This window comes from Papilio polytes, unplaced genomic scaffold, assembly GCF_000836215.1.
Source record: "Papilio polytes unplaced genomic scaffold, Ppol_1.0 DF821400.1, whole genome shotgun sequence".
In the NCBI taxonomy this organism is placed as follows: Eukaryota; Metazoa; Arthropoda; class Insecta; order Lepidoptera; family Papilionidae; genus Papilio; species Papilio polytes.
The window spans coordinates 4,740,494-4,759,463 of NW_013527804.1; the positions used below are offsets into that span (position 1 = coordinate 4,740,494).

At 31.9% G+C, this 18,970-nt stretch overlaps 1 protein-coding gene across 3 annotated transcripts in view; it reads right to left on the reverse strand.

Annotated features, from left to right (window-relative positions):
• Window positions 1–16,198: 16,198 nt before the first annotated feature.
• LOC106108809 (connectin-like) overlaps window positions 16,199–18,970 on the reverse strand; it is a 49,879-nt gene continuing 47,107 nt past the window's right edge. For all 3 annotated transcript variants that reach the window (XM_013290085.1, XM_013290084.1, XM_013290083.1), the window contains 2 exons: window positions 17,176–18,241; window positions 16,199–16,750 (listed from right to left, as the gene is read on the reverse strand). In XM_013290085.1, coding sequence (XP_013145539.1) covers window positions 16,278–16,750; window positions 17,176–18,217 — 1,515 coding nt within the window. In that variant the 5' untranslated portion in view covers window positions 18,218–18,241 and the 3' untranslated portion in view covers window positions 16,199–16,277. The remainder of the gene's footprint in view (window positions 16,751–17,175; window positions 18,242–18,970) is intronic.

An 18,970-nucleotide genomic window follows, 5' to 3' on the forward strand; every position in this document is an offset into this window, starting at 1 on the left:
TCTTGTCTATTGGTAGTTTATTATTTTATAAATTATTATTTAGTAAATTAATTATTCTTTATTTTATTTTACATTTTAAATAGCTATGTATTCTTCCAGACTATCCACTACATCTGTACCAAATTGCAGTGAAATCCGTTCAGTAGTTTAGGCTACAAACTCTTATATATAAAATATTAGTAAGATGATTTATTTAGTATGATTAACATATTCCGACTTCCGCGAATTCGACTCGATTCGCTTTATTTTAATTATTCGGTAATGATGCGTCACACAATACCCTATTGTAACTACGCATAAACACTGTAATATAAACAATATGTTGCGAGATAATTTTAGTTAAACTATCTATATAGACGGAATCAATAAAGCCAGCTGAATGGAAATCAATGTCTTCTGCATTAATTATTTAAATACAAAATGGGACCCACCTGCAAGCATTACCTTTAGGATAAAAAAAGAATTATCAAAATCGGTCCACTAGCGGCAGAGTTATGCCGTAACACACATAAAAAAACATGCAGACGATTTTGAGTACCTCCTTCTTTTGGAAAGTCGGTCAAAAAGCATATTGATGAATAAATGTCAATGAACTTTAACTGCGTTGAACTAAACACGTAAATAATTTTGTTAAGTTATCCGAAAAGATGTTAGTTACATGCATATTCGTTCTATTGTGTTAACCAGTATATTACCAGTGAGTAACATATGCTACGTTTTCATTATTTTTAAAATTTAGCTAGATCTGTACCTGGCAATGGCCACTTGTAAATTGTTCGCACAGCCACATTCGGTTGATGTATTGTTTCTATTATATTATCTGTATTCTAAACTTCCATTTAAAAAGCAAACATGCGGCAACACAACATTATTCGACGCTCAGTTTGTTTAGGATGATTGAACATCCTCCGGTAAACTTGTTTCCTCTTTTCAAATTTGAAATTTACCCTAAAATTTTCAAAACAAACAATTTTTCATTTTTCTGTATACGTTTTATTTGTATTTGTTTACCATGAAAAGACTAACTGATTTAATTTTATATTGAGGTCTATTTGAGTTTGAGTTCAATACTGTAATCATTTAATTTTTATTTCTATTACTAGCTGTTTCCGTGCGGCTTTATCTGCATTGAATTATAAAAATTGTATTTTATTGTTTACATTTGTCAAATTATCAATTGCAAATGTCAAAATGACATGACAAGATGATAAACCATGGCAACCTTGCTTCCTTGATGTTGGCTTTTATGTTGTAGTTTATGTAGTTGTGTAGTTTGTAGTTTATGGTCCCTTACCCGCATCAAGGTTTTTTCCAATTAATTTACCCCCTTATTTTAATAGCGTGAAAATATATAGCCTAAAGCATTTTATTAAAGAAAGGATTATTCAAAAATATGCTATGATTGCTCACATCCTAAAGCCAGAAAGTGGTCTGCTTTTAATTTTTTTTATATTAGTACAAATTAAATTGATTAGTCCGTGGAGCAGAAACTTTGTAGTTAAAACAGTTTTTAAGGAAATTGTGAAAACGAATAAAAGTGATATTCGACACAGTTAAAGGTTATGCGGAGCAAAAGTCGATAAAGGTATTTTTAATAAAAATAAATAAAAATCATCAATCGAATTTCGTCCAATAAGTGGCCTGTAGACATAAAGATAATTGTATATCAGTAATAGTATACAGGATTTTTTGCTCTTGAGTATACCACATTATGACCGGTTTCTGTGCACGTAGATGTTTGGATCTACCGAACCTTCGTAATTAATTTGGTGAGTTCGTTCACTCGATTACCTCACTCGGAAATTGATTCAAATTGAACGGCGAAGCAAACCTTAACTGATTTAACTCTTAACTTAGTAAAGATCTACATGCTCTTGATTCATGCTCATACCTGAATACCAATTTATCTTATTCTTAACTTAAATATTTATATACAGCTTGTTTATTTTACACTGTATTTTTAAGAGAACACATCAAGTAAATATTCGACTAACAAACTCCGAAATATGTATTTTAAATTTTATTTGTAAAATTGTTTTAAATATGTATTTATGTTGTATGTTGTAGTTCTTTAAAGTGTTTATTAAGTACTAGCTGTTGCCCGCGACTCCGTCTGCGTGGAATAAAAAATAAAGCAGCCTATGTAAACTTCCAGACAATCTATATCTATATCTATTTATTTGAGATCCATTAAGCTCTTCAGGAGATATATCTTTTAACAAATATCAATCCATCATTCATTTTTTACATTTTTTTTATAATAAAAGGTGGCAAACGAGCTGGCGGCCACCTGAATCCACCGAAATGGAAAGCGACCGCTGCCCATAAACAACCGCAATTGCAGATGCGTTGCCCACCCTTAATTGATGGAGGAAGAGACGCACATAAAGAGGGCATTTTCCCTTCCCATGCGTCTTCTCCACCGGAAAGGGACTAAATTTAGGCTTCCGGCACCACACTCATCAGACGAAACGGAATTGCTTCCACTTCTCGCCTGTGTCGGGGTATTATACCGGGTATTACATCAATTATAATATTAATAAAATGTTATAGTAACAAAGATATTATGAACATCTAAAACAATAATGGCTTGTAACCGTGAGACTTTTAAATACGAGAAAAATAAGCTTGTAACTGCATTGTTCTCAATATTAAAATCTTCGTATTAAATTTTCTATTGTTTTACCTCACCCGTGTTCCGTGTTCATTATCAAGGGGAATAACGTGGAGTAACTTGTAATGGAGGGGGTGGTTTTAATTTACCCTGCTAAACAAATGCATACGGAATCTTGCTACAGTTATGAACTTATACTTGAGAAAAATGGACTCATATTTTATTCAAGTAATACAAAGTTACTTGTAAATATCACAAAAATAACTGTGTTATCATTTTACAAAATTGTGACCATTATGTATAAAAATATAGACTTTTTCATTCGATTTTTATTGAATGAGGTTTAATAAAATATTGCATCCATAAATTTCCCTTCGAGGAAAATAATTAGACTAATTTCCTTCCGCTTTTTACCGGGATGATTAAATTATAACGGCAAGGGGGATTCTTTCATCTAATAATTTCAGCCACAAATTGTACATACATACAAAATACATACTTATTTACTAATTACGAGAACATATAACAGACGAACATACAAATTAATCTTACTATAAATGCGAAAGTTTAGATGGATAGATGGATGTTTGTTAGAGTTTGTAGCCTAAACAACTGAACGGATTCCGATGAAATTTGGGATAGACGTGAAGCGTAGTCTGGAAGAACATATAGGCTACTCACTTTTGTTTTGTTTAATTTCACGCGGACAGCGTCGCTGGCGAAAGCTAGTAAAAAATGTATAAAAGGTGACAATATTGTAACAACTTCTTTATATGATGTCGTAAATAAGAAAAAGGTAAAATTCCTACCAGTTTGTTGGGAATTTTAATGTTGTTAACGAGAAATTGCACAAGTGTTTACGCTCACCGGATGCCGAGTGTAAAATTACGCTGAAATCTTTAAATTGAAAATACTTAACACTCCAATTCAGCACTTATACGAAGCTTTAAATTTAATGTAGGTGCAATCGTTATTAATGAAAATACATACTTAACGAACGATCTTGATGAAATTTAAAACAGCTGCACATCATAGTCTGAAAGAAGACAAAATTGCTAAGTCGCGGGTAAAAGATAACATAATTGGTAATGTTTGTAAGGTTTCGAACATAATTTGGGACATAAATTTATTGGAAAATCCGATAATTCCCTTAATAAATTAAATGGAAACCTCAAATGACGATGTTACAAAGCTTTCATAAAATAACATCATAATGAGAAAGATTTTTACCGAATGTTGTCTTGAATTTATTGAAAGGCACTTTCAATATACAAGCTGTTTTAACTTATCCTGCTTAAATATTTTCTTGTCTCAAAGGGAATTGTGAAGGTAAACAAATGAACCGAAAACAAATCTTTTGTAGCTTCAGTCAAACGAAAGAATTACATTTTCACGTTTGATTTTTGTACTTTATGCAATTTTATTCCCGCTTCAAAATGTCAAACGAGCATCCGATAATCATCAAACTTATCAGTAAACAATGAAAATTTTTGTCACATAATAAACAAATTTATTTCCTCCTAAAAACACGTAGAATTTTTCCATCCCAAATAATCTACTTAGCGGCTCCAATTCAATGAATTAATAATCCTCGAGCGAAGCATTAACTTGGTTTCAAATCTGATAAACAAAAATATCCGTTTAAAAATTGACTTTATTCACAGAGCTCTCGTTCTAGCCAGTGTTTACAAAAAATACAACATCCACTTAAATTAAATTTGCAACGAAATTATAATTATTACTAGGCAAGGCGGTAACAGTACGGGCATTTATTTCTAAAACTCACAAGAACTATGTGTGGTCTGCGGCTCCGGTTTACGCCCGCAGTATTCTATGGTCAATTGCCGGATGATGAACAACGATAGGCGCTGCTCACACCGGCCGCAGAACTGCGGGCGCAAATTATAAATAGAGTCAATTTTTTACTTAGAAAACATTTTTGGACATCACGTTACACATTTGGGAAATTGTATAATAACTTTTCTATAAAAGTGTAAAGCCCGAATTACAATTAATTAAAATAGAAAGATGTACATTTAAGCAACCTTCATCATACTAATATTTTAAATGCGAATGTTTATTACAGTTTCTAGTCTAAACTGGTCAACGGATTTTGACGAAAATTGGTATAGATGCAGAGGATAGTCGGTAACAACACATAGGCTACTTACTTTTGGTTTTTTAATTCCAGGCGGAGGATGTCGCGGGTGAAAGCTAGTTTAAAATAGTTCAAAATGTAGAATAAAAGATTGTTAAAACCGTAAATTAAGCATGGATCATAATAAAAATATTGGGTACGTTTTGTTCGAGCAGCATTAGAATAATTTAAAATTTAATAAAACAGAATAAAAGTGTAATATTTCCTCTTTACAAAGCAAAAAGATTTTAGAAGTAAAATAACCCCAGAAGTACTAATGCGTGGATATTTTGGTTGTTATTGCTCTACACGAAACCTGACGATAATTTGGTCTTACCACAGTTAATATAGTAGTGATTGCGACGGTTGTGTGTATAACAACGTGGTTAACCTCAAATTACTATATGACAGTTCCAGATAAGTACTCTGATGTGAGATTAAAATTGTATCAACAAATACTAATACTAACAGATATCTAAATATGTACATTAATTTGTAAAAATAGATTCTTATAGTGTCTTGCTTTGGCCATTAGCTGTCCATTAGTTATTAAAAATCCAGGAATCAGATGAAGTTGTTATTTTCATAAAATCAACTTTCATTAATTTTAACATTTGTTAAAACAAATTATGCCTTTTGCACATCAAATTCATCATCATCATCATCATCACCAGCTCACTACATGTCCCCACCGAGGGGCTCGAAGCCTACCCTAATAAGGTGACTAGGCCATAGTCAACCACGCCAAGAGCGTCGGTGGCTCAGTGGTTTAAGCACTTGACTTGTAATCTTGTCTTGGATTCGAATCCCGCCACGTACCAAAGTGATTTTCGAATTTTCATAAGTAGATAATTTACCCGACGTTCTTACGGTGAAGGAAAACATCGTGATGCAACCTGCACATATCGGCGAAGAAATTCAAACATATATGTGAAGTCAACCAACATCAAATTAATCTTAGTAAATTAAGAATCTGAATCTTCCAAGATTTTCTAACTATGGTAGGTAAAATTTTGTATTTAAGTTATGATGGACTACAGAAAATAGCAAAGAGATGATGATCACGTGAACAAGAAAGTATTAAGAATGAGGGTGGATGTCTAAAAAGGTAGAGGAAGACCTAGGAAAGTATGGATAGTATGAAAAATGATATGCTTAAGAAGAAAGTGAATTTAAACATGACGGCTGACAAAGATATGTGGAAGAGTTAATACTGTACCGACACTCCGTAAGGACACGCGCAAGATGATGATGATGAAGAGGCAGTTGTGTATATTTCATACAAAATTGATGTTTGAAAACGATGCTCGACTTCTATATGTTTGTGTATCCGTGGGAATTTAGTTAAGTAAACTCGAATACTCACACGATTAAACAAACAAAAACCCCTATTAATTTACAAACACGAAGATTTTGAATACTTACTGCGGGAAATGATTTCAATTCACATCGCTTGACTACGACAAAAGGGATTTCATAAAGTCACCAATTAGTAACTTTTAAGTGGATTTATTTTAGAACGCCGGATTAAATATCTGCAGGTATGTTATATTAAGAGCGAGCGCACATTTTTGACTAAACTACCACACAACCGTTGAGCGATTGTCGATCGTCGATTGTTCCGCAGCACAAAACGATCGACAATCGCACAATTGTTGTGTGACTTAAATATCCTTGTTGGAATAATATTATGGTCACAGATTACTGAACGGTATTGTTAACAAGGAATTGATTTAAATATGTCGACTGTATATTAAGAATTAAGAATATAGACAACTATATACGGTAAGCATGTCACTTCCAGTGAATATGTATTATACATAAGTGACGCAGCAGAAGGTAATAAATAGTTTCCGTCGGAAAGTGCCCTAAAAACCTGCCCGAGTGTATAAAAGTCATTAATATTCGTGAGTCACCCTTATTTTACACCCTTTTTATTGCTTAAATTTCCAACTAACACAACTGGTAATATAAACTGTCCTATTAAGAGTATTATTTGGTGTAGTACTTACGATCGTAAAGTCAAATCCCAGTTTGAAACTAAATGAACTTTGTACAAAGCTATTTTACTAATACTTACCCCTGGTTTTACGTTACATATTTTAAAAACAATAGAATAAATTTCAATAACTAGTAACTATGATGATCATCATCATCCACTTGTCCATATCCCTTACGGAGGGTCGGCACAGTATATGCTGCTCTTCCATACATCTTTATCAGCCGTCATATCTGAACGCACTCCTTTCTTCAGCATATCCTCTTTCACACAATCCATTCATACTTTCTTCGGTCTTCCTCTACTTTTGTAGCCATCCACATTCAATCTTAACACTTTCTAGTTTATGTCCCCATCGTTTTGTCGCATAACACGCATACTGTAATAATGTTTTGGCTTTTAACTTTAGTAACTGTGATAACTACATTAAATTTATTGTGCAAATTCGATTAATAGTTCTTGCTAAAGGCGTAATACAATATCATCTTCGACGTAGATTTTTCAAAGATTAAAAGAACCATTTTCGTGACGAAAACATATCACTTTTCAACCACATCATTATTTAATGGAAAATGATTTCGTGGTTTTCATACACAACATGTAATCATACTTCTTACTAATCTTATTTCTTACTTCTTACTAATCTTACTTCTTACTTCTTACTAATATTATAAATGCGAAAGTTTACATGGATGGATGGATGGATGGATGGTTGGATGGATGTTTTTTAGCGTTTGTAGCCTAAACGGCAGAACGGATCTCCATGAAATTTGGCACATGTTTAGAGCATAGTCTGGAAGAACACATATGCTACTTTTTATCCCGGGAATATTTATGGTTCCCGTGGGATTCATTAATTTAGTTTTTTAATGTTTACTCGATCATTCTGCAACGGTTCAACATATCTTATTGAAATTTGGCACAGATATAAAACAAAGTCTGGAGTACACATGGAATAAGCTTCATCCCCGAGAAATGTCCGGTTCCCGAGGGATACGTAGCTATTTCTAATACCACGCGGACAAAGTCGCGGGCAATAGCTCGTATTAAATATGGATGAAGGAGTTGGATTGGCTCTCGAAATACAAGCTTCAGCCCTTGTACATAAGGTTCTAACAAAACAGTGGTAAAGTGTGACATTTATTTATTAAAACTCTAGTAAATAAAATAAGTAGAAATTGAATTTACAGATTTCTATAATTTTCAAAATTATCAATCCGACCTTTAAAAATCAAATTTATCTTATGGTTAACGAACTTCTAAGGGCCTGTCTCATCAACCTGTAAATTATCTGATAACAATCTAACATGTTAAATATTTTGTTCCCCTAACAGTGACGTCAGTTTTAAACTATATGAGGCTCTATCAGCCAGTGGTGGGACAGACCATAATACTCTTAATTAAAAAATAATAAAATACTAATACAGATATTAGGTAAGTACCTCTCGAGGACGTATAATTATAATTTATTATGTATTCTCTTAACTCTCCCGGCGCCAAAATATACGTAATAAGCTACTTAAGTTCCTTAGTTCCATAATTAATTGGCTCCTGACAAATTGCTTCGAACAAGAAATTGAAATGCGAGACTGTTTTGTAATGAAAGCCAAAAATAATCAATATATTTGTTACAGATGTTATCTATACTATTATAATAAAGCGTAAACACACACTTCTTTGCTGCCTTAGATGTCAGCAATTACAGCATATTTTTGGATAAATAGCTTTTTAATAAAAAGCCCTACACTTACGTCACGCTTTAGGCTATATGTTTTCACGACATCAAACTTAGAGGGTAAATATTTTGGATAAAAACCTAATGTGGGCAAGAGACCATAATTTGCTGCCAACATCAAGAAAACAAGATTGCTGAGGTTTGTCATGTCATGTAATTTTGACATTTGCTATTGATAATTTGACAAATGTTAAGAATAAAATTAAATTTTCATAATTACATGCGGATGAAGCCGCACGGGAACAGCTAGTTAGAAAAAAAAATTACTTATTCAGTTAAAAACTAGGTAACGTATAATAGGATGTCTTGATGTCTGTGGCCGACAAAACTTTTTAAAACTTTTCACTTTTTAAAACCTGTCCATTTAGAGGTCTAGGGATTCAAAAAAATATCATTTATACTATTTACAAAAACAGTATTATCCTAAACAATGAAGAAAATCGTTATTTATAAAAGATTTTCCGTTTAATTTAGAATAACTTGTTTTTTAATTATTTTATCTGAGTTGCCCTTTACCGCTATTTAGTTTTTTTTTCTCTTTAGATTGATAAATCTGTTATGGTTATTAAGCTTATTTTATTACTAGTGTACAGCGACCTCTGACTATCTACGCTCCCTTTTACATATTGGGAAGGGAGGGTGGCTGAAAACCAGCTCGACACTGGATCTCAACCAGTATCGGTTAAGCTGAGCCTCTCCCTTTTGCCATCTGTTACAATTTTTTCATGTATGTTTTTTTTATTTTGTACAACTCTGTATGTATTCTTGGATGGCAATAAAGAGCTTTTAAATTTTTTTTAACTTTAAAATCAAAAGACGTAATTCGTTTAATATGAATTATTTAATTCGTTTTATTTCAACGGCAAAACAATTTTGAAGTCCTTTTCCACCTCGCCTCCGGATATTGACGTTAGCACTTAACGCTTCATTAATTTACTCTAGGAATAATTAAATTTTATTGGCGAGTTGGGACTTTTTTAGTATTCATTAACGTATATCCGAAATTATGATATACGAAGGTTATTACAAAGATTTTAAAATTGAATATTTTTTTCTGATATTGGCAACGCTTCTAGCAACAAAATCCTGATGGTTAAATGTACAGATTTCCATTGATATGGTCAAAAATTCCAAATCTCGCCATTCGCATAGTAATTTTTCAAAAAAGTAAATTGTTTTTTTTTTTCTCAAACGAATAATATTTTTTACAAAAAAACTGATATTGATTTTTTTCATTATATCAATTGAATAAGAGGGTTGAAAGATTTTTACTACAAGAGAACTCACAAACGAATTTAACTATACTACACTCCACTACGACACTAGTACACGCACATAATATTGTAACACCGCACCCGCGGACAAACAAAATATATGGTTTTACGGGGCCATATTTGTGCATATATTTAATTTGTGTTTTTGGTAAAATTTTCAATAAATAAAAAAGGTAATTCTTCGTTATAATTGTGTGAAAGTGTAAAAGATTTCTATTTTAAGTTTATTGTAAATTTAGTATTTATTTTCAAGTAAAATGCAATCGTACACCGTAATTCACAGGCTTCTTTCGCGCCAAGATAATTTATATGTATAAATATATTTCATTGTGGAAAATTTAAATAAATTTTAATGCGCAAACTAAGTGCGCTTGGCATTGAAATAGCTTTTTACTGCCCGCTTTATTCATTTGCATAAGCCTCATTTTATTCGTAAACCATTAAATGGCTCTATGACAATAACCTAAATGTAGACCGGATCAGTTTAATGTCACGCATTCAAAAATTTAATACACATGAATAAAACATTTCATTTTGGAAAATGTTTACGATTCGCAAATACTTTAATGGTAGCATTACGCGAACGCATTACAGAACAAACAAAAAGTGCGTTTTATTATTTTGATGACAAATAAAAAATAATTAATTATATGAAAGACTAGGTGTTCCCGTGCGGCTTCATCCACATGAAATGGTGAAAATTTTATTTTATTATTTACATTTGTCAAAATATCAATAGCAAATGTCAAAATGGCTTGACATGACAAGCCTTGGTATTCTTGTTTTCTTGATGTTGGCAGCAACTTATGGTCTATCTCCCACATTAGGGTTTTTATCCTAAATATTTACCCTTTAAGTTTAATGGCATGAAAATATATAGCCTAAAGCGTGACGTGAGTGTACGGGTATTATTAAAAAAAGAATTATTTAAAAATATGCTGTAATTGCTGACATCTTAGGCAACAAAGAGGTTAGTGTTTACGCTTTATTGTAATAGTATAAATAAAATAACGACACCATTTATTTGCTTTTTTTCCTTTATTTGGGTATAAAATATAAAAAAGGTTGAGGTTTAGTTTTATTTTAATAAATTTCCTTTTCTAGGAAATAAAAATATTTAGTAAATTATACTAAAGTAAATGACATTGAAAAAGGATACTTTTTGGTGCATTAGCGTAAAACTTCTACGAGTAGACTAAGGTACAATAAAATGAAAAAACCTATTAAAAATCGAGTGCAATACACGACTACGGTAGTTTACATAAAATCGTAGAGTAGCCATTACATTCTAAGTTCACGTGTTAACGGTTAATTATACTGCATTAAAGGGAAATATGTAAAATTGTTTGGCGGCCTTACTTTCACGTTATTACCATAATTCATAGAATGAATTACTGAACAAGTGCACGACTACGGGTGTATTAACGAATATTATTTAAAACGCAAGCCAAGCTTTATCATTACTACCATAACTGTGGACAACTAAATAAGATTTTTAATTTAGTTTAAATCATTTTTTCCAACTGTAATAACCTATAGAATAATTAAAATAACCGATGTGTCACTAATACTACAAATTGCAAGTCAACTGCTTTAGAATTTTCGTAAAAAAGCCAACAGCCCAAATGTAAATGTCGATTTCTTTTCAATTTAAATGTAAAATTGCTAACATAACACTGACAATAATTTCTGTGACCATTATACATTTTTTATACTTTAAACTTAACAAATCTTACGGACTGTATTAATCTCCTTTTTAATAAAAATATAACATTTTTAAGACATAAGCAGCCTTTGTATTATCAGGTTTAAGAATCTTTATTTACCTTAATAAAAATTTACAATTTACTTACTTAAGGTAATAACTTATGCTAAATATAATATTTTAATCAAGCGTACTGACAATTTAGTATGCTTTTACTAAATGCGGGTAGCTACGAAACATTATGTGTACAAACTAATACTATTATTACATTGCATCGATATATGGTATACTGGATGTGGCATGGAATACGTTCATTAAATAATATTATTCTAGACTATAATCATTTTATTAATATTTTGGGAGCTACACTAGCAGCTAGTTGGCTGATGCGTGTGTGTTGTATAGCTCGGAGGTTTTAACTTTATCTAATCTATTTTTAAAAACGTTAACTGTTGGAGCCGCCACTACACTATCCAGAAGCCTGTTCCATCCACTATCTTCAACGTTTACGCCGAATTTCTTCGAAATCCGTTCAGCAGTTTAGACGCATCGCATTTACTACATTAGTAAGATTAGTTGAGTTTGATATTCCATATTTTTTATGTATTTCTAAAGTTTAAACGCAAGTTGTTTGGAAAATGATTTAATCATAGATTAAATGTGAAATAACAATTCTTAACCTAAATGTAAGACAGGTACAACAAAGTTCCTGAAAGCTTTAACCGCTGGAGGCAATTTCGCGTACCGCCTAAGACGAGCACTTGAGCACCATGTACTCGACTCCCATATTAACTTATAACATACGATAAATACAGCTATAATAACTTATTAAAATGCAAATTACAACCTGCGGGTAATTTGATTCTTACATGTACGTTACGTGTAAGCTGTATATAAAATTTATGTAATGAAGTTTGAAATTTAAATGTTCTGTGATAAAATGAATAAAATCTTCTAATTGATTTATACAAGAACTAACTTACACTCACCACAACATCCGCATGGGTTTAAAAAAAAACAAAGTAGGTAGCCTATGTGTTTTTCCAGACTATGCTCTAACGATCCATTCAGCAGTTAAGGCTACAAATTGTAACATCCATTCATCTAAACTTTTGCTTCTATTAGTAAGATTATAGTAAAATTGACATTGTCATAAGCTTCTAATTCATCACTGACCGTTATTAAAAACTAGAAAATTACCAATATAAATGATACAGTATTCAAACGAATGTTTTAAATACGAAAATTCAGGTAAAATTTAAAATATGAAATTTTGAAACCATCCCTTTAACCCTTAATATTTTTTTTTCGAATATTAAAAAAATATTCATAGCACTTAACCTTGATGACCCAAGGTGTTTAGAAAAAATAATAAAAAAAAATTATGTAATCTCAACACACACGATACACTAACAAGAAAAGGGTTAACATTACCTTTTTTTATATTATTTGTAACGTTACAATATTAAATCTCTTAAAAGATTTACTACCTTTTCAAAATCTAATCGACTTAGTTGAAAAGTTACTCTAACTTTAAACAAGAAACTTACTCGTCGCTTTCTAATTTAGATCTCTATTGTATTAAACTTGAATCTGATTCAACTATGTAAGTGGTATGAAATCTTGGTCTATATGTATTGAATATTTATCACGACCAAGCATGTGAAAAGGGCGGGAATGTGGGTCAACATTTACTAAGTAATACATTATACCCTTAAATATTTCACGTTGGAGTGTCGAAAATGTCAGGTCTAATCACGGATATCATAAACTTCTACATCGTAAAGAAGGATTTTTTAAATCATAACATAAGGAATAGCTTCCATACATTGTATGTAAACATTGCTTAATTAAATATTTAAAAAAAAATTACGGCATGTAAATACACTTACGAGTTATCTATGAATTTTTTTGTAAATACGTCTTAAATAGAAAAAAAAATATTCATTGCAAATAGATCATATCTTACAGCCTCAATAGTCTGATTAATAAAACAGACGAAACACGGTCTTGAATTCTATTACCATTCAGTTATTGTCTTAAACCATGTATTGTCGTTAGTGGAAGGCCAGAGCTTAGTACAATTGTTGATAAGTTGTACAAGTCGACATTTAAAAATTGTATTTGATTCAAATGACAGTGGTAGTGCCCGCTTTAACATCTTAGCACGAATTGGCCGGCACGCCCGATGTAATACCACGACCACACAGAAGACAGGCGTGAAATGGAAGCAATTCCGTGTTTCGTCTGATGAGTGTGGTGCCGGAGGCCTAATTTAACTCCTTTTCTCTTTACCACCCTTTTCGCATAAGGAGAGGATGGGAAGGGGAAGTGGATTTGACGGAGGAGGAGAATAATAGGAAGGGGAGATATTCTCTTCATGTGCGTCTCCTCCTCTGTCGGATAAGGTTAGGCAACGCATCTGCAATTGCGGATGTCCATGGGCAGCATGTTGCCATTTTGGCGGATTCAGGTGGCCGCTTGCTCATTTGCCACCTTATGTTATAAAAAAAAATATTAAGGCGGATTACTAACTAATGAAGATACTTTTGCGCCCCTATTTTAATATCTTCAGCTATATGTCACCATGTCTATACAGTATGTTCTTAGTGATAATGGCAGCGCCATCTGTCGCTCTCCCTTCGTAAAAAATAATGGTGTCTAGCTAATAGGCGTGACAATTCATCCCTTAAATGGCTTTGGTAAGTCATATTATTATAGGAAGTAAAGAAAATATTTTATGAAAAAAAATAGCTTTGGGATAGGAAATTGAAAATCACACTTATTCGTGTTTATTGTCTACAGTTTTTTTAGGCAAGAATTTTATACAAAGACGGTTAATGGTCCGTCTTTGTAGGTTTGTATGAGAAATACACACTAAGGGACTTGTAAAGTAATAATTAAACAGCATTATGATAAGTGTAAGCTATGAAATATCTTTAGTTTGCTACTACATCTAAATAGAACATAAACAGCTGTTTGGTAAATTTCTAGTTCGTGGGAAGGCAATTAAACCAATATCTTGTATCGAGTTTAACTTTAGAAGACGTTTGAAAGGCAGCCTGTTTTACTTTTTGTTTTACTTTAGGTTAAGTAACTACAGCAAAAAATATCTAATACTAGCTGTTGCTTGCGACTTCGCCCGCGTGAAATTAAAAAATGTAGCCTATGTTATTCATAGATAAATTACCTTTCTAACGGTGAAAGTTTTTGAGTCATTTCAATTCATCCAAAATTACAAATCTATCCTCTTTATAATATTAGTATAGACTACACAATAAGAAACATAATATTAGGGCTTTGAGCGCAATTTCATCTGGGTAACGATAACAGGAAATTAATAATTCAATACTATTGATATGGGCTACGGTAATTTTCTAATTATACATTCTTGGTTAAATAATGCTAGCCTGGCTATTAATGGTGCCAGATTTGTGCCAGAGATTAGTTTTATAACTTGTAAACTAGTATTCGTTCGCGAATGCGTCGGCGTGGAATTAAAAAAAGCAAAAGTAAGAAGGCTATGTGTTCTTCCAGACTATCCTCTACATTCATACCAAATTTCATTGAAATCGGTTCAGCCATTTAGGCTACAAACTCTAACAAACATCCATCCATCCATTCATCCATCTTAACTTTCGCATTTATACTATTAGTATGTTTACAATTTAACTTGGTTCAATAAAATATTTTTTTGATACGTGTAATTTGGTTAGTTTTAAAAATTCTTGTCTAGAATTTGTTTAAAGTCAATTATATGCATTGGTTATTTCTTGATATACTAATATTTCAACTTCATCATCTTCCTCCTTATCCTAGTCCCGTAAGGTCGGCGCACCAGGTTTTTCTCCTCTACAGAACTCTATCATACATCATCTCAGACATCACTCCCTTCTTGATCATGTCACCTTTAACGCGGTCTATTTATCTCTTTCTAGGTAATATAATCGGCAAATGTGAATTATGGAGTAAAGAATTTAATAAAACAAAACTCAACAATAGCAATGGCTCGGATGCAACTGGAGCCAAATTCAATATCATGCTAATTTGTTTCTCATCTTTTCAAACTGTCATGTACAAAATATACGTCATATTTCATTCGAAGTTAAACTTTTAATTAAAATACATTTTGAAACATGGAATAAAACAATTTCAGCAAAAGTATCAATTTATTATTCACAATTCAAGAATAACATATTTCTTCTAATTTCAATCGCACTGTTAAACATTTAATTATCTTATTAATGAAAACAAAATTTATTTACAAGTGTTTATAATAAATTAAGCTGGTAATTTTGAAAGTGAAACAAAAAAGCATAAGACTTGAAGAATACATTTCTATTCTAGCCTAATTAACTACTACCATCTTAATCTAATACAGTCTTTATTTTTACATTTAATTGTTCAATGACTGTATGAAAAGTTTAAATTTACTAAAAGAAGCTAACGGTACTATGTACCACGATGTTAAATGTAACAACACGCCAAGGTTACATCGATTCATTCTAGTTTTTCACCCTTCAGCAAATTGTTCAATCAAGTTGTTCTCGACGATATTTAAAATAGGAAACAAACATTTTAGGAAGTGACATAAAAATTAAAAGAAAATGCGACAAAAATAATAAGAAGTAACCACAAAATATTCATACACTTAAAAATAATAGCAATTCACTTTCATTTTACATCTTATTTTAAAAACCTAAAGTAATCAAATAGGTTTTAAGGAGTTCTTGCTTAAAAATTGTTACATACAAGCTCATATATACAATAATTTAAATAAATGTAACTAAAAATAGTGCTGGACACTATTTTACTATAGAAAGATATTTAAAACTGTCAACAATAAATATATCGAAACAGTAACCTTTTTGTTTGCAGTTGATTTATAATACTTAACTTCGTCTTGAGTCGGGGGAGAGAAGGACGCTTCAAAACTCAACCGACTCGGGCAAGGTAACGCCTCGCCAGGTATTTCTATCAATTTCCTACGATATTCTATTTTGTTACCATTCAATTCGTTTTCTTGGTCTTGCATTGTATCCTCGTAAACATTATCGTCTTCCATATTTCCATCAGTTTCTTCATAACTCTTATCAATGTTATTTTTTAAAGACATCGTATTACTTTTGTAATTGTTACTTTTACTGCCAGTACTGCCGTTTGATTTTGGTTTTATATCACTGATGCAACTGAGTCTAGTAAGCGCGATTTTGACTCGCTTACTTCGAGTTTCGTTCCTCAGTTTTTGAAGCCAGGCTAGACTGCAATCGCATGTTAGCTTGTTACCTGTTGATTAAAAGACTATTAGTTTACAAATAGCATGCTTGTTAATTTTAAACCGTGCATGGTGCATCTTCAATTTCAATTTTGCATGAAATTCAGTCTACAAGTTCTGTGTTAAAAACCTCTCGTCGAAAGAGTAAATTTAAAATATCTGTAAATTAAGTTGTCTATAAAATATGAAGATTTAACTGTATAATTGGATACCCATTTAAAGGGAAAAGTCTGTTTTAGACGTTAGAATAAATATAACCTGCTGCAAATAATGCCACTCAAAGCGCAAACAATTGGTTGCTAGCGTTGTTTCGGTCTGAAGAGGGATTTCGGTTAATAACTCCGTCCGATCTACGTTGTTTTGGGTTTTAGGAGGTATTCAGCACTTAAGATCTAATATAAATTTATGAAAAAGAGAACAATTTTATTCAACTTACCATTTAAAGCTATCAAAGCATAATTCGATTTAAAATTGTCCATTAAATTTAACAAAGTTTCTTCTTTAAAGTATTCCAAATAATTATTTCTTAGGTCCAAAACATACAACTTTTGAATATCGTTGAATACGTTACCATCTAAACTTGCCAACTTATTATCAGCGATAGAAAGTTTTCGCAATTGGGTCAATCCTCCGAAACCTCTCTCAGAAATAAATTCTATTTCATTGCTGTCAAGATATAACTCCTGGAGACTCCAAAGTTCTGTAAACGCTAAGTCGCCGATCATCATTAATTTGTTATTTCTCATATCTAAATTCATTAAATTCGAAGGTCCCTCAAAGTTTTCTCTAACTACGACAGCCAACAGGTTGCTACTAAGATCAAGTTTTATAAGATTATTCAAATGCTTGAAACAACCTTCGTGTATAACTTCTATCTTATTTTTCGCTACATGTAATCTTTGGAGATTCGGGAGGTCGTAAAATGTATCCCTTTGCAGTTCACTTATTTGATTCTCTGTCAAGCTTACATTAGAGAGCATAATGAGATGTGCAAAGGACATTCTTTCTAGTTTAAAGATTTTATTCTTTGGTAACATAATATCTCGGAGCGAAGTCGAGTTCGTGAAAGCGAAGGATGGTATATTTGGAATATTTGCGTATTGTATGTTTAGATTTTGTAACCTCTCCAATCTAACAATGATCTTAGCTGGAATGTAGGTTAAACCACCGTCTGCTCTTACGTTGAAACTTAACTTCTCAATCATTGGTTGTGAGTAAAAGTTTGACCAGAATGGATCATCTTCTGCGATACCTCCGTTGAAAACCCAACAATCTGCTTTAGTAGCTGTCTTTAATTTAATGTTTTCACAGTAGCAATGTACTTTTGATACTCTGTCTTGTATATCACAAATATTAACGTAATGTGAATATAAACTTTTATCCGTTTTCCATCTTCTTTTATCGCTTTGTCGACTCTCTGTTAGATTAATTTCTATACTAGCAAATGCTATAATTATAACCAAATATTTAAACGCCATGATGTTTCCATACGGTGAAGGACTCTGTAACAAAAACACAATATCCTTGATAAATTCTATTGTTTTTAATAACAGAAAATATATTTTATAAAGTTGGAACAGTATGACTTTTGGTATGCTCAAAGCACTTTATGTATGTTCGAGTATTTATTCATTTCACCAAACAGGTAAACATAAAAAAAAAATCATATATGCTTAAATACTATCGACATCAAGTAAATATTCGACGTAACAGTGAATTTACAACAAAAAATTGCAAGATATTTTCGACTGCAAGAATCCAATTCGAATATTCATCGGTGCAATGCAGCGGGTATTCAAATCAAATGCATGGTTGTTCAACCATTTACCTACATCGGCATGAATAACATATGATGGAGTACTTCTAAATATGTTGAACTATATTCTAATTTTTATGTCTATTATTCTAAAAATGCTTATGAAAAGCTTCGAAAAGTAAATTAAATTGCTCAAATTAATATCAGAAGCACACAAATAAAATTTATAAAATTTTCGATAAGTACACGAAACTTGGAGTAAACACTGTCGGAATATGTAAAGAATTTTCTATTTCTGAATTGATAAAAACACGTGTTACCTATTTTAACTGGCGATTGTATTAGAGCTTACTCGAAACTAACTTACAACATCAAAATGGCGAACCAACAACTCTTAGATAAGTGTAAATATAATAGTTGTCCGTATTCGGTGCTGTATTACTCTACTCTGTTGCGGTTTAGGTTAAACTTCCCA